This window comes from Dufourea novaeangliae, unplaced genomic scaffold (genome assembly GCF_001272555.1).
Source record: "Dufourea novaeangliae isolate 0120121106 unplaced genomic scaffold, ASM127255v1 scaffold232, whole genome shotgun sequence".
NCBI classification, from domain to species: Eukaryota; Metazoa; Arthropoda; class Insecta; order Hymenoptera; family Halictidae; genus Dufourea; species Dufourea novaeangliae.
The window spans coordinates 131,509-146,106 of NW_015374105.1; the positions used below are offsets into that span (position 1 = coordinate 131,509).

General features: G+C 33.7%; 3 protein-coding genes across 3 annotated transcripts; 1 reads left to right on the forward strand and 2 right to left on the reverse strand.

Annotated features, from left to right (window-relative positions):
* Positions 1-2,185: 2,185 nt before the first annotated feature.
* Positions 2,186-4,059, reverse strand: LOC107190832 (gamma-soluble NSF attachment protein-like). Its single transcript, XM_015579718.1, has 8 exons — positions 3,857-4,059; positions 3,637-3,704; positions 3,480-3,564; positions 3,338-3,355; positions 3,046-3,253; positions 2,726-2,974; positions 2,419-2,661; positions 2,186-2,317 (listed from the first exon to the last, which is right to left on the reverse strand). Exons 1-8 carry the CDS (start codon positions 3,904-3,906, stop codon positions 2,186-2,188), a joined length of 1,053 nt encoding a protein of 350 aa, XP_015435204.1. The 5' UTR covers positions 3,907-4,059.
* A 4,941-nt stretch (positions 4,060-9,000) lies between these two features.
* LOC107190816 (DNA polymerase epsilon subunit 3) lies at positions 9,001-9,788 on the forward strand. Its single transcript, XM_015579699.1, has 2 exons — positions 9,001-9,239; positions 9,377-9,788. Exon 2 carries the CDS (start codon positions 9,399-9,401, stop codon positions 9,786-9,788), a length of 390 nt encoding a protein of 129 aa, XP_015435185.1. The 5' UTR covers positions 9,001-9,239; positions 9,377-9,398.
* A 1,053-nt stretch (positions 9,789-10,841) lies between these two features.
* On the reverse strand, positions 10,842-14,186 carry LOC107190817 (E3 ubiquitin-protein ligase LRSAM1-like). Its single transcript, XM_015579700.1, has 12 exons — positions 14,112-14,186; positions 13,648-13,890; positions 13,148-13,561; positions 13,039-13,068; positions 12,663-12,764; positions 12,464-12,572; positions 12,235-12,396; positions 12,062-12,161; positions 11,731-11,974; positions 11,521-11,646; positions 11,250-11,444; positions 10,842-11,167 (listed from the first exon to the last, which is right to left on the reverse strand). Exons 1-12 carry the CDS (start codon positions 14,184-14,186, stop codon positions 10,877-10,879), a joined length of 2,091 nt encoding a protein of 696 aa, XP_015435186.1. The 3' UTR covers positions 10,842-10,876.
* Positions 14,187-14,598: the final 412 nt, after the last annotated feature.

The window sequence follows — 14,598 nt, forward strand, 5'->3', positions numbered from 1 at the left end:
CGCCCACCCTCCGCGACGGCTCACGAGAAAGTGAGGAAGCTAACGCCGTTATGTATTGGGCGTACGCAGGTTTGTTCGTGTTGAATTGGTTTTGTCGACTTGAACGACCTTCCTCCTTGAACGACCCAAACACCGGATGGTACGGCCTGGTACGAGTGGTACGGCGTACACGGCTAGATCAATAAACTGTGTGACGTAACGTCACTAGCGCGTTGGACCGACCGAGAGCACCGATACCGCGGCACGCTCTACCGTACTCTTTCGCTCGCACACCTCCCCCCATAGACCACCGAAATTCTTCGGCACGCGTCAACAGCAAAGGAGAGCACCGATACCGCGGCTCGCTCTATCGCTCTCGCTCGCACGCCGTAACGTCACCCGATTCCCGGAATCCCGCGGTTACGAGATGGCTCATTACGGTAAGGCATTCCCGCAAGGGAAATTGTAAGCCGCCGGCCAAAAGGTAGATTTAATAAATTATTTATGAAACTACATCTATTCTGAATTTATCTGTTACAAATATACAAATGTAAAGCAAGATATAAAAACGAATAAAACAAGAACATGTAAAAAGTAACATTAGTAAAATGTCCATTAACGATGCATTTAGAATAAATTGTCTTGTAGTTAAGTGAAAAAATATATACTTTTCCGTTTCATGTTTCATGACTGTCATATTGATCCCTTAACCTTAAACTGAAGCATCGGATATTTTTATTCTCGTGAAATCATATAGATACACGTAATATGAATGGAATATATAACACTTCATTTGTGCTAATAATACTCAGAATTCATGCTTTATCGGTAACGTCGGGTATTGACACTAAAACGTAACAGGGCTACGTAGCCCTATGAACGTAGGACAGAAAAAAGCATTGGATGATAGGTCTATTCTATACCTAGTCGGTGCTACAACCCTTCGTCGACAAAGACCTCTGTCGAGCACCGGGCGACCATAAACGAACTACCGGCGGATCCACACGTCAAGTGACGTGCAGTAGGTCTATTCTATACCTTGTCGGTGACATTACACAACGCTCACAATTTCGCGGCAATCTTTTAAAACGGAACAAGTGAAAGTGTATGTTTAAATAATCTGTACAACGTGAAAGTATTTCGTTAAAAATTCTTTTACAGTTATTTGGAGTTTTATTATAAAGGAAGCAGTATCCCTGACAGTTACTTCAAAATTGTAAGTGCAAAATTATGTTATAATTTTAAATATATATTTATATATTTTGGATATCCATAACCTCTTTTTTTGACGCGTGTGTAAATTAAGGTGACCAGATGTTTTAGGTTGCAATGCGGGACATGTCCAAAAATAATCGTCTACTGTAGAAACATTTGTTACCAGTTAATAGCGCTCTCTAGCTGGAAGTAGAGCAAACAGTAACTTTGTGCTATTGCGAAAATGTTAAAAAGTTACATAAGTATGATAGTTTTCAATGCGGGACAAACGACTCAAATACGGTACAGTCCCGCCTAATCCAGGACACCTGGTCACCATAGTGTAAACGAATGTATTACAAGAGTTATTTATATCTTTGCAATAACAGTTTATTTTACTACATATGTTTTTTACAACTCACATTGTGTAGACACAAAATTAGACTAATAAAATATCTGTGTCTCATGTACATGGTTTTATTGACTTTGCAATCATACGTTGAATTATATCGCAGGTATTCTATGAATACTAAAAAATATAACACTTACAAAGCTGGCATCAGTACGTGAAGAATTTATGCATTAAAAGTTTCCTCTGCTTACACTATGAAACATAAATACATATATATTATTTATATATTTCTTGTTGAACTGCTTCTTGTGATTAACACAATAAACTATATTTAAAACATTTGATACAACTGTAATTTTAAATAAGTGAAATTTTTCCATATATATCACATTTTTGGAAATACTTATAATAGTAAAATGTTATATATAATCTTCCTTCAGAATTTGTTGATCTTGTTATCAAGCCAGAAAATGTGCACTGAATTACTTAACAAGTTTGAGATTTACAGTTACATGTACATATAATAAGCATGCCTGCAATAAAATCTTTTTTCTGCATTAGGATATATCTCTTGGTTAACATGATATAGTACCTCTTATAAAATAAAATTTGTATATGTCTCAAGATATAAATTATGCTGATTTTAATAAATACAAGCAATCAACACAATCCTTCTTCATATTCATCTTCTTCTTTTTCTACTTTTTGAGAGGATGCTGGTTGTTCTTCATTTTGAACACTACATTCTGTTGGTTTTTCAGTAGTATCTTCAGCTGCATTGTTACTGATGTTCTAAAAAGTTGTTAAAGTCATTCAAAAGTATAATAAAACTGTTACTTAGGCTATACCATGTTTTTGTTTGGATAACAAAATATAATATACAGACTACGTACTTGGCCATCATTAGTAGTTTCATCCAATAATTTAGCTGCATTGGGAGATGTATATGACTCTGCTGCATTTGCTCTTACTCCTGCTGGTGGTATAGCATATTCTTGTTGTGGTAGAGGTAAACCTCTAGCAAGCTTAGCATACTCAACATCCATGTGCTTTATAAAAGGACTATTTAAAGCAGCTTTTGCAGCATCTGCATCCTCATTATCATATGCTTGTAATAACATTTCAAGTGTGTGAACCTGAGGATAAATGTGTTAAATATTTGCCAACAAATTTTTAATAACTAAAACATATATTAAATACCTCAGGGGCTTCACAATAATTTCCCCATTCCTTGAAAGCTTTCTCAGCTGCCACTTGATCTCCTCTAGCTAATTGTACTAATACTAACGCTACAGTTAATCTTCCCACAGAAGGCGCATGGTCTATTTGCTGATGCATTCCAATTTCTCTGCGAATTGCATCTGCTGCCTCATCGTACATTTGCAATTTTACTAACAATCTTGCTACTTTGCTCATGTATTCTGCTGCTTGACGTGGACTATCTTCTCCCTTTATTTAAATGAAATAACTTGCACATTCTCTAAGTGAACTTTCATCAATTACAAGAAGTAATACCTTACCATAACAATATTAGCAGCACGTTTAAATAGTTCTAATGCTTCTTGTGGTTGACTAGCCTCTATCATCTTTCCTGCTTTATCAAGCACACTTGCACCTGATTCAGGTGATCCATGCATCTGATATAGGGAACAAGCCCTGTGTGCTAATGTTGGCACATCTGCAAGATTGCCCATCTCTTTGCATATTAACACAGCTTGTTCAATATTCCTAAAAGTTGTATTATAATATATTAAGAATTTTATTGATAACAACATTACTGATGAAATATAATTAGAAATTTTATAAACTCACTTTGCAGCATGAAACCATCTTTTGTACAATACAGGTTAAAGAATAAATATAGTCTTACAATATATAGCAAAAAAAATTACAGTATCAATATTTCCAAGTATTTCCATTAAAAATATAGATAGGTATATTTTAAAAAGGATACGATCTATTTTCTTTGTAACAATCAGCAGACTTCATCAAACAATCTTTACATTGTTGATATGACTTTGCTACTCTAAAGCATGTCGCTAAAATAAAAAAGAGGTCCATGTATTAAATAGAAACATAGCAGTATAATATATTTATGTTATATAGTTTACCTGCACTCGTGTATTCATCAGCCGCGACTTCAAAATCGGGTCTCCATTTTAACAGTGATGTTTTTAAGCTAAAACATAATTCATCGGATGAATCAATAAATATTGAATTATTCTTATTCCGTTGAAAGTCCGTATTGCAGGTTTCAGATAAGAACTTAACGAAAATCGAATTAATTGTTGACAGAATTTTACGCGAAGTGTCATTTCCAAGTGATAGTACCTTTTCTCAGCTTGGCGTATATGAGAGTTTCCTTCTTCGATTTTTGACATTTTCCTCCGAATGGTGTTTTCGTTTGAGTTTCTTTGAATTCAATAAGTGTAACAGTGAAGCTGTCAGTTTAGAAATTGTTGAAAATGAAGTTGATTTCGAATACCACTGAATACCACTCAACACCACCGTGCCAGCAACCAAAGACAGCCAAAGAGTAGGGATACCACAAGAAGCAACACTCCAAGCAGCACCTTTGATGTATCCTCATGAGCAAACTCGGCTTCCGCCAGGGGCAAAAGTGTCGAAGGGGAAAGGCCTCCCACCACTTGATAAATTTATTTTAACTACTGAAATAAATGTTAAATTGAATGTTAATTTGGCATAAATTTCAATAATTCCCAATACCAAGTGATAGGAGGTCCTTACCTACGTTACTTTTTCCACTAGTGGAAGCCGAGTTTGCTCGTGGGTGTACTCGATGCCTTGTCCCCTTAAATGGTTGTACGGAGAAGCGGGATATTTGAAATGACTAAATTCAATGTGTCTGTTTACGTCACTTTAGGCTCTAATAACACTAGTTTACAGTCATTTGGTGAACCAGACTCCACTATGAAATTCTTATGGAAGGTGGTCCCGTAAACTCAAAAATCGACACGAGACGTAATTCTACGGATACAGAGAGAAAGTTTCTTTTCCCACTCGACTCGGCTGCGTGGCCCGCCTGCGACACACAGTGGGGTATTTTACCCGAAAAGCTGGCCAAAACTTTTTTATCTTTGTTCAAAATGAATGCAACTTTGTTTCTATGTTCCTAAGAATGAATAAAAGTAACCTGCTATCTTGGTTTTTCGAAAACAGCAGTATTTTGCAACAAATTGAGGCTTGAAAGTCAACAATTTTTGTGCTTTAAGAAAATGCCAAGAAACCTATATTAAGAAAGTGATTTTTTACAAGTGTAATGTTAAGGAAGTGCAATAACAACATATGTAGGATATAAAAGAAGGTATGTAGAGTAATTTGGCATCTTGTTTCCTACACTTTTGTGTGTGGTTTTGATAAAATAACAATTTGAAAACAGTGTTTTTTTTCATAAAATCAAGTATAAAACATTGAATTACTATTTTGTACCCCAAAGCACCCCTTTACTTTTGATATATTTTTATCCTTGGACATTACTTTATATATTTCTTGAAAAATTGTGCTAAGAGGTGCTAAAACTACAGTTCTGTTCAAAAGTGTGAACTAGTGAAAAATGATTGAGATTTAATGTTCCATAACTTTGTTAATATTCGTCAGAATTTGTTTAAATGAAAGGCAAATTAAAGCTTGAACCTTTCGTTCGATTTTGTTTAACTCGGTGCCTAAGAGGTAAAATCTTCCCTTATAAAGAGGATCTTCAAATTGTAAAATTTTGTTCATACTTGAGAACGGATGTTCTTCATAGACAACAGTGTTCGGAATTTTGCATGTATTTCAGAAATAATGATTCTTTGCCTTCAAAACAAGCCAAACTGTGTCATGTTTTTCGTGCATGGAACCGTTCAATGCTATGCGTTTCTGTAAATGACTATAACTTCGTTAAAAAAGATCCGTTTTGGATGCAGTTTAGCTTGCTATGAAGGCAAAGGACCATACGATAGCCGTATATCGTATGGTTGATCTGATGATGGGATAATTGAGGTGTGGATAGATCGATGAAGAATAGATACATCATAAGCAAAAAATACTGTTTGATGAAGAATCTTGCAAAGCATTTTCTGACGAAAATTAATTCTATGATATATTGCAAATAAAAAATATTCTTAAAATATATATTATTTTATATATTATATACCATAAATCAGAACGTTTATGTTCGTAGATACAATCGACCCGTGTGCATCCATCGCTGTCAGTTGATTGTTAACCTATTGTAAATTTCGTCTGTCAATTCCTGACGATTGAAGTTTTTAGTATGTTATTAATTTGATTAGGACAAGGGTTCGTTGATGACCTTCTATTATATGTATATATTATACCATATATACATATCTTACCGTGCACAAAACATTTTAAAAATATAGGTTCCCTTTAAAGGGCTGTATCTTTGTTAAACAAGATCGTTCTTCGATGAGGTTTGCTTTATTTTAAAGATAAATGATTATACTTTCCGGTGGTATATATCAAAATTGCAAAAGATATTGTTTGCACTGCGTAGCACTTGACGAACATCAAGGAAAAGTACAATTTGGCACACTCCTATTTAAGGGTGAGTTTTACCCTCTAGACAACCATTTTGATAAAATTGGTTTAAATAACCAAAAACTAGAAAGTTCAACCTTTAAAATGGTTTTTATTTCAATCAACTTTGGTTGAATAGGAACAAAGTTATGAGAGTTTGAAGATTGAGTAAATTTTGAAATAGTTTTGGCCAGCTTTTCGTGTCAAATACTCCTACTGTGCGTGCGACGCTCTCGCCGACGAATGGTTACATTATAGCCGACCACACAGTCCGATTGTGTGCAGTGATGCCAGAATCGTGGAACTTGGTTCCACCACCACGACGTCCTGGCTACCCCCACTTTATTCCACAGTTTCTGCCACACAAGCATACTTTGCTTCTATCCGTGTAAGCTGGCCCGTTCGGGTGTTTCCGTAAGATCTACGTTACCAACGCGACTCCCAACAACCAGAGCGCGTGCGCAGAAATCATTTCGTGTGCTGACGTCCTGGCTACCCCCACTTTACGTCCCCGTGCTGGCACACACCACACACAGGTATATCCCAGCCCTGCCATGTGCGCAGGCCGTTCGAGAGACGGTGAGCTATATTTAGAAAAGAGTGGGGGGAAGCGACCCACGATTCTGGCATCACTGCTTGCCTTGGAAATCCTGTTCGAATACGACTGCGGCGAAAATTCACGTTCTCGACGCGATGCCCCGCAACCTAAGCGCGTGAACAGTCAAGAAATCCTGTTCGAATCCCAATGCGGCGGTTTTACTTTTTATTTTTAATTATTTTATAATTTCACTTTGTAACCTCTAAGTAAAATAAAAAAGTTAAAAAATATTGATTCAGGAAGCATTTAAAAAGAAGAAAATAAATGTTTTCCACTTCAATGTCTAAATTTTTTATTATATACATACATATTATGTTGTATACACATAAATTATTTTTACAATTAGATGTTATCCGCTAAAAACCGCTGCAGCTGGTCCACGTATATGCCGAATGGTCTTTTGCTTTTCTCCATATGAAAAGAAAAAAACACAATTGAAATAGTAATTTTAATAACATAAGATAAAATATTAAGATTGCTATGAACTTATTTTTTTTTTGTTGAATTATTCTGTAATTTCGCTTCCTCACTTTTGAGTAGAAGTTTCGCAGCAAACGAAAGTAACGAAGTACGATAGTCTTTTAAAACTATTTAAAATGTGCCTCATTGTAATATTTTGGAAATTCCTTTATTGCCGGAAATTTTCTTTATTGACAGAAATTTCGACGGCTAACGGTAATGAATTTCTAAAAGCTATTTCAACGGTAAGGGACTTTTAATTTGGTCATTTGGACACAATTTGTGTGTGTACTGTTTCGGCCAATAATAAAAATACGTTTGACTGGAGGTGATCCAGCTACATTTTATTTGTCGGCAGCTCTCTGGGCCATCGCTGACGATTGAGTGCTTTGACTAATCGTCGTACATTCTCCCGCTCCATCCGTCATGTCCATCGAGTGCATACATTGTTGCCCGGCGCGCGAGACAACGTTAATGCAACGATGAAACTTTTTTATTTCTGATTCGTTGTTAAGCGAGAGACTTCTTTGGGGCCAACTCCGAATCGATCGAAGCGCTGATGTAAACAATCCGACACTAACGAAAACACATAATCGATAATTACGACAGCTTAATAATACGACATCTAACGGCACTTACAAATAAATTTTCTTCCCTGTTACCATCAAGTTGGGTTCGTGTATCTGCTACGCGAAGCCACTGTTGTTGAACCGTATCAATTTTTCCTACGCTGTTGCCTCATGTCCCGCATTAGAATTCTGCCCATCACGAGAACGATGGAATACCTATGGCTCGTGGCGAGATTTCGATTCTCGCCGAACGTAGGAAAAGAATGGTGCGACTGAAAGAGATTTGAAAATGAAAATATTTACGTACTAATGTGTGCAATGATAAAACTTTTCTATTCGTATTTGCAATAATGTTTATTTTTTTTCATTAACGAAATTACATACAAAATACTTGAAGTGGCATTCCCGAGAAACAATAGTTATTTATCATTTATTGACATAATTGATGCAGGTGTTACGTATGTACTGACACATATATTTCATATAAAGGACGCAAAAAGAACACAATTAATCGCATACGTTCTCTCAATTTTTTCATTCGTCGCCCAGCGGGAATAGATTTTGAACTAACAACTAATTGCTGCCGCATGCGAACTTAGCGTATCATCTTCGTCGCGCCCGCATCTAGACTGTAATGTACCGTGAATAAATAAGCAGCATAGAATTTTGAATAGTGTAATATGAATCACATCGATATGCGGCCTTTTAAACTTTTTTGTCTACTTCAGCCCACCGTCGGTTAAAGAACGGAAAGCGAGGGGTGAACGTGAAAGACCAGCGACCGACGTTCGAAATACAATATAAACAGATAAGGAATGAAACGCATGAATGAAAATTTAATCTTTTATAGTTTTCAGTATACATTCATTAAAGTGTCATGAATGAACTGAGGAAATTCTGTCGGTGGAAATAAGTCCAAATACGACATCATTCGGAGTATTTTCAATAATATATCATTTTTATCCGCAACATTACGTATGAGTAACTTTGTTCAATTACACTCGAATTTGGACGCATTTTAATTGGGAGAATCTCTTCAATTCACCTTCAGGCGGTAGGAGGCCCTTCGCCTACCTCACTTTTTCCCCTAGCGGAAGCCGAGTTTGCTCGTCGGAGTACCTCACCAGCAAAGTCGGCTCCCGTTGGGGAAAAAACTAACTCCCAAAACTAATCGGTAAGAGACTCTTCGCCTACCTCACTTTTTCCCCTAGTGGAAGCCAAGTTTGTTCGTGATTAAAACAAAAGTATCATTAGATATTGTTTGATATATGGAAGTCAATGGAAGTATTGTTGGATAGATAGAAATTTTATAATACAATTAATGAAGAGAATTTCGTATTTCTGCATTTATTAACATTTATTGACAAATCTATCAGTATATCCTGTTGCGCTTGCTTTCAATTTGTTTTGCGTGTGTCACAATTGTTTTTGTTAGCAGCGGGAAATAAGAAGAGAGTATCAGAAGGCATCAATTGTTTGTTTTGATACGCTTTTCATTTAATTTGTTTGAATAATAAATCTGTTTAGATAATATTCGTAGAATAAGGTAAGTAATTCAATAATATCTGCTATGTTGTATTTTTTTGCGTCTTTCATGCACGCCGAATCATAACCTTAGAGCATGTATCGAAATAAATAGACTTCTATTTAAATTATATTATCAATGAGTTCACATTTCCGCAGAATAAATTCTTAAAAAAATCCGATGGCAGAACGACTCGAAGATCTTAATTTACCAAATGCTGTTGTAACAAGAATCATAAAAGAAGCATTACCAGAAGGAGTTACAATAGCCAAAGATGCCAGAACTGCTGTAGCAAAGGCGGCTTCAATTTTTATATTATATTTAACATCCTCTGCAAATACAATTGCGAAGAAGGGAAATCGCAAAACAATAAGTGGTCAAGATGTGATTCATGCAATGAATGACATAGAGTTTGATCAGTTTGTTGATACGCTACAGGAGTCATTAGAAAATTTCCGTAAAGCTCAAAAAGAAAAGAAAGATGCAACGTCCAAGAAAAAGCAACAGAAAAAAGATGAGGATGATGTGATAGAAGAAGAAGATGTACGTAGGGAAGTTATGGCCTTTTAATATGTATTCAACATATTCAAAAGTAAAAACACAAATTCATACTATTTTACAAAATTAATATATAAGTCTAAGAAGTTTGTCATATTCTATTTATTACAACTAAATAAAACATAAAATATATTAGTACTAAAATGTTCCTATTGCTTTCAATAATTTGCTTTTATTTATAAATTTTCTTCGGTACATATTTTCATAAGAAAGTGTAAGCATATAAAAATTATTTAAAACATTTCATAATCTTTTTATTTTAACAACTTTTCTTTGAATAATACACACAAGTCAACAAAATGGTAATGCTTTATTAATGAATACTTTTAAGATACTGGATATATGTAAGAAAGATCTTTATAAAACTTCACTTCTATCACTTATAAAAGCTTGTTTGCTATCTTGACTATTGCATTATTAACTCTCAACCACTGTCAATGGATTAAAATGTTTTTCATAGTATTCGTAAGGCTATTACATGTGTAGATATGTCAGTGATCATTTTATATAAAAATTGATATTTGTAGTCAAGTGTTAATAAATGCAATTCATTCTATTATTTTATTTTTACATATTTAGTATTTGCATTATACATAATATTAAAAAAGATAGGCAATTTGAATCTGCTTTAAATACAATTATATCACTGGTATAAAGTAATGTCAATATGACAATGGAACATAACAGACTAGGATTTAAAAGGACTTTTTACAAACAAGAATCTAAGAAAAAACGAAACATAACACTAAAAGACTTACATAATTAAAAAGCACTTACAGTGGAAAAGTGTAAATGTGTATGTTTGAAGGAATGCTAATTTTATAAATAGGACCATCTAAAGTATATGAATATAATATTATAAATTACTTTCTTTTGTATAAATTCTTAAACAACAAGGTATATCGTTATTAACAAAGCCTTAAGAATAAATACACTAAGTAGAATTATTTACAAAAAAAAGCATCATTCATGTTTCAAGGTATTATGACACGAATTTTACGTTCTATATCACTTCTACACATTGGACAACCTGAAGAAACCATATTTGCACAACCTGAACAGCAACAAAGATGTCCACATGGTAGAAAAATTACTTCACACTATAAGAAATACAGAATCACACATAAAATGACACAGTGTCTGATTTTGTTGTAAGCATTTCCAAATAGAATGAAAATTATGCTTACTTGTAAATCAAGGCAAATTACACATTCTGCAGTATTAATACTCCGAGCCGTGTTATGTTCTTGATAATTGGAACTCGTGCATGCTTCGTCAGGCGGTGCAGAAGGTGTTACAGGTGTTCTGACTTCTTGGAGTTTAACTTCCTCTACATGATTTTCAACTGCAAGCCTTATAGCATTACGATCACTCTCGCAATGTATTCCAATCTACAATATTAAAAATGTACCATTTAAATCTCAAAATCAATTGTTTCTTACATATTTTTCAAGAAACTTGTGTTTTACATACACTCTGTAATTTTTCGTCATTAAGATCCGGAAGTAACGTTGGTAATGAAGCTAAAAATGGTAAACAATGTAATGCTCCAGCTATTGCCACATGTCGCACTAGTGAAGGTTCTAACATCTCCAATAAACCCTGAGGACGCGCTTCCATTAATGACTGATATTGCATCAACCAAAACTGACTTCTTCTTCTAGAATTCTTTAGAAAGTAAAGTACGATTTTACATAAAATCGTTATTATAGAAGTAACTAAGTGAAAGTAAACTTATACTCACGTTGATGGAACTTTGCTGTTCTATGTTATTGATTGTTTCCAAAAGCTGATTTCTTCTAGTTTTCTGTTGGTCCAACAGATTTACTAAAATAGCACTCAAAGCTACTCTTTTTTCAGCTATTTCATTCTGTTGTATAAAATGATGAAACATTTTTATAAAAAAAAAACTAAGATAAAATATAAGAGTTAGACAATCATTAATAGTACATACAAGTTGTTGATTAATTTCTAGTTTCCTCCTCTCCAATTCAATGTTTGTAAGAGCAGCTAACTGCGACTGTACCAAATTGACTTGTTGCACAATACTCCAACAACGTGCATCGCTACGTTCCAATAATGCTGTGACAGCAGCTTTTTGTAAAACTTCATCTTGTCTTATTGTATCAATTAAATTTTGTCTGTTCTTTTCTTGATTTTGTACTATTTGTGCTAAATGATCATTATTTCTTACTTCTCTGAAATATTCATAATACTTGTAATTTATTATATTACGTTCATATATTTTTTTGAAATATTGGAAATATTATCAGTGATTTACTAACAGTGTGAGCAAAGATTGTGCAGCATAATCCCTATATTTGCTGTGTTCTTCCAATTTTCTGGTTCTGTAAAGTTCTTCTTCCAGTAATTTTTCCATTGATGCTAAAGTAAAAAATATACATAAATATCTAGTTATAATTGTAGTATAAATAAATGCAGTACATTTAATACATACAAAGAGTATCTTTGGTACGAAATAAGACTTGTTCTGAATGACAAGAAGATAGTATTTGCATTTCTTCTTGCTTTTCTCGCTCAAGCAATTCAGCTTGAGTTTGTCGTTTTTCCTCACTATTTCTTAAAAATTCTTTGATTACATTATCTGCTGCTTTTTCATCTGGAAATAAAATAAATAGATTGAATTGTGACATCAAACAAGTATTTTCATTATACTTTAAATGTACCGTTGTAAATATAGGAAAGTAGACGTGCTCTGTTAAAATCTTTTTTTTGTTGAACTTTTTCTAACTCGTGTTCTAATTCCGTTTGCTGTAAAGCGAGATCCTTTAGAAGCTAAAAACAAAAATATTAACACATGAAAAATAATAATAAACTTGATTTTTTGCAAAAAAATACATATATAATAGGTTTAATTTTAAATACCTTTTTTCTATGTTCTTTTAATGTTGATTGAATACCGATCTCATATTCTTGCTGTTGTCTAATATTTTTTTCCACCTCCAGCAATGCATTTTGTCGATGTTCCTGTAATAAGGGTTTAGTATTTACATCATAACTGTTCAACAATATAACATTTTAATTTAATGGATTATCAAATAAATATTTCTTTTGAAGCTATCAAAGCAAACGCATGCACTATGTAAACTTATAAAAATAATGTGAATATGTATAATAAATTATTTCACTTTTAAGCACACAATCAATTATGCATAAAATTAAATTTCACAATAAATAATATTAAGTGCACAGCAAGCAAGACATTTGAAAGCATAATTAAAAAAAAGAAGCATCCACATACCTTCATTTGTTCTAGCTTCTGTAATGCTGCCTAAAAATAAAAATGAAAACACTTAAGGCACGCCGTGCAAGTGCAACATCAAAATTTATAGTTCTGTAAAGTATGGTACCTGTGTCTCATTATTTGTGTCGAGATATATTGATTGCATATCCTCAGAACTTATGTTTCTGGATAACTCTGTTTCTGAAACAGATTCTTCTGGTAAATATTCAATACCACTCTCATTTGCTAAAAATGCTACAATCACTATTATGCCTCCATTTAAAATATCTTGAGGTGGATAAGACAGTTTTAATCCATCAATGTTTAATTTTGTCAACTGTTGTGCGTGACCCAATGATTTAGGAAGTTTTTGAAGAGACGTATTTTGACTAATGTCTAATATAGTCAACAGTTTCAGCTTGCCAATTACTTCTGGCAGTTGTTTCAAATTATTATTTGCAACATTTAATATTGTTAATTTACTTAACTGTACTATTTCATTTGGCAGTTTTCTTATATTGTTGTCTTGTAAATAAAGTTCCTGGAGCATATGTAATATTACCTTATAACTTATTATGTATTATATATTAGATATGTATATCTAATAAATATTTGCATAATATGTACCTTGAGTGAAGCAAGACACATTATGTCTGAGGGTAAGTTGGTAAATTCGTTTCCATGTATATCTAAGACAACAAGCAATGACAAATCGCTTAAGGCACCTCCACCCGAAAGTGAAGTTAACTTATTATTATGCATCCATAGCACTTTTTTTCTAAATACTTTACATAACGAGTAAATGCCAGGTGGCACCTGTTTTAAAGCACATTCTGACACATCTAATATTGGTTCAGGATTTTCTCTGGCCTATTGTAATAAAAAAAATTATTATGTAAGAGTTGTATCATTGACATATGATTCTAAAATCTTCTCTTGTCGCTACATTTCTTAAGCTGAATGAATAACAAGTGATTGACAATATCTCAGATAATTTTACATGCAGATACGAAGGTGAATAGACGAAGAATCAAGGTTATTCATGGTACGAACAAAATGAACGATTAACCTCCATTCATTCAGAAACGTACCAGGTATAACTTGTGCTCGAGTCGTGCTTTATAATCGACGTTAACCTTGTTCTCATGCTTCCTTGGTAGAAACATCATTAATCGTGTATGTCATGACAACAAAAGAGTATTACGAGTGCAGGTCATCCTGCTATCGGTTTATCCTAACCACCAACTCGCGATTTCGTTGCTTTGCCAAACACTAAAGCAATATTTGTCAAATTGACAGTCGCTTGACAAAGCGAACGAAACAGTGGTGTACCAATGTTTCAAGTCCCCGGAGTAATTTCTATCCTTTCTTTAAAAGATTCGTGAAAAGATGATGAAAATATATTTAACCAAAACATTCTATACGTGGTACTGGAATGAAAGAAATGAAATATAAGATACTTAAATAGTTTAAATACTTATTTAAATTGAAATGCGTATAAAATTTGTAATAAAAATTGTACTATTAATCGTTAAACACAATGATTATAAATATGTTAAATAATAAACGTGACTAACA

Excerpts from the sequence above, each read along its gene's own strand:
- LOC107190832 (XM_015579718.1), bottom strand. The coding sequence starts at position 3,906 with ATGTCAAAAATCGAAGAAGGAAACTCTCATATACGCCAAGCTGAGAAA. Across the intron at positions 3,565-3,636 it reads TGATGAATACACGAGTGCAG|CGACATGCTTTAGAGTAGCA; the intron begins GTAAACTATATA and ends TTTTTATTTTAG. Across the intron at positions 2,318-2,418 it reads AAACTACTAATGATGGCCAA|AACATCAGTAACAATGCAGC; the intron begins GTACGTAGTCTG and ends ACAACTTTTTAG.
- LOC107190816 (XM_015579699.1), top strand. The coding sequence starts at position 9,399 with ATGGCAGAACGACTCGAAGATCTTAATTTACCAAATGCTGTTGTAACA.
- LOC107190817 (XM_015579700.1), bottom strand. The coding sequence starts at position 14,186 with ATGTTTCTACCAAGGAAGCATGAGAACAAGGTTAACGTCGATTATAAA. Across the intron at positions 13,891-14,111 it reads TCGAGCACAAGTTATACCTG|GCCAGAGAAAATCCTGAACC; the intron begins GTACGTTTCTGA and ends TTATTACAATAG. Across the intron at positions 11,647-11,730 it reads TAGAAATTAATCAACAACTT|AATGAAATAGCTGAAAAAAG; the intron begins GTATGTACTATT and ends TTTATACAACAG.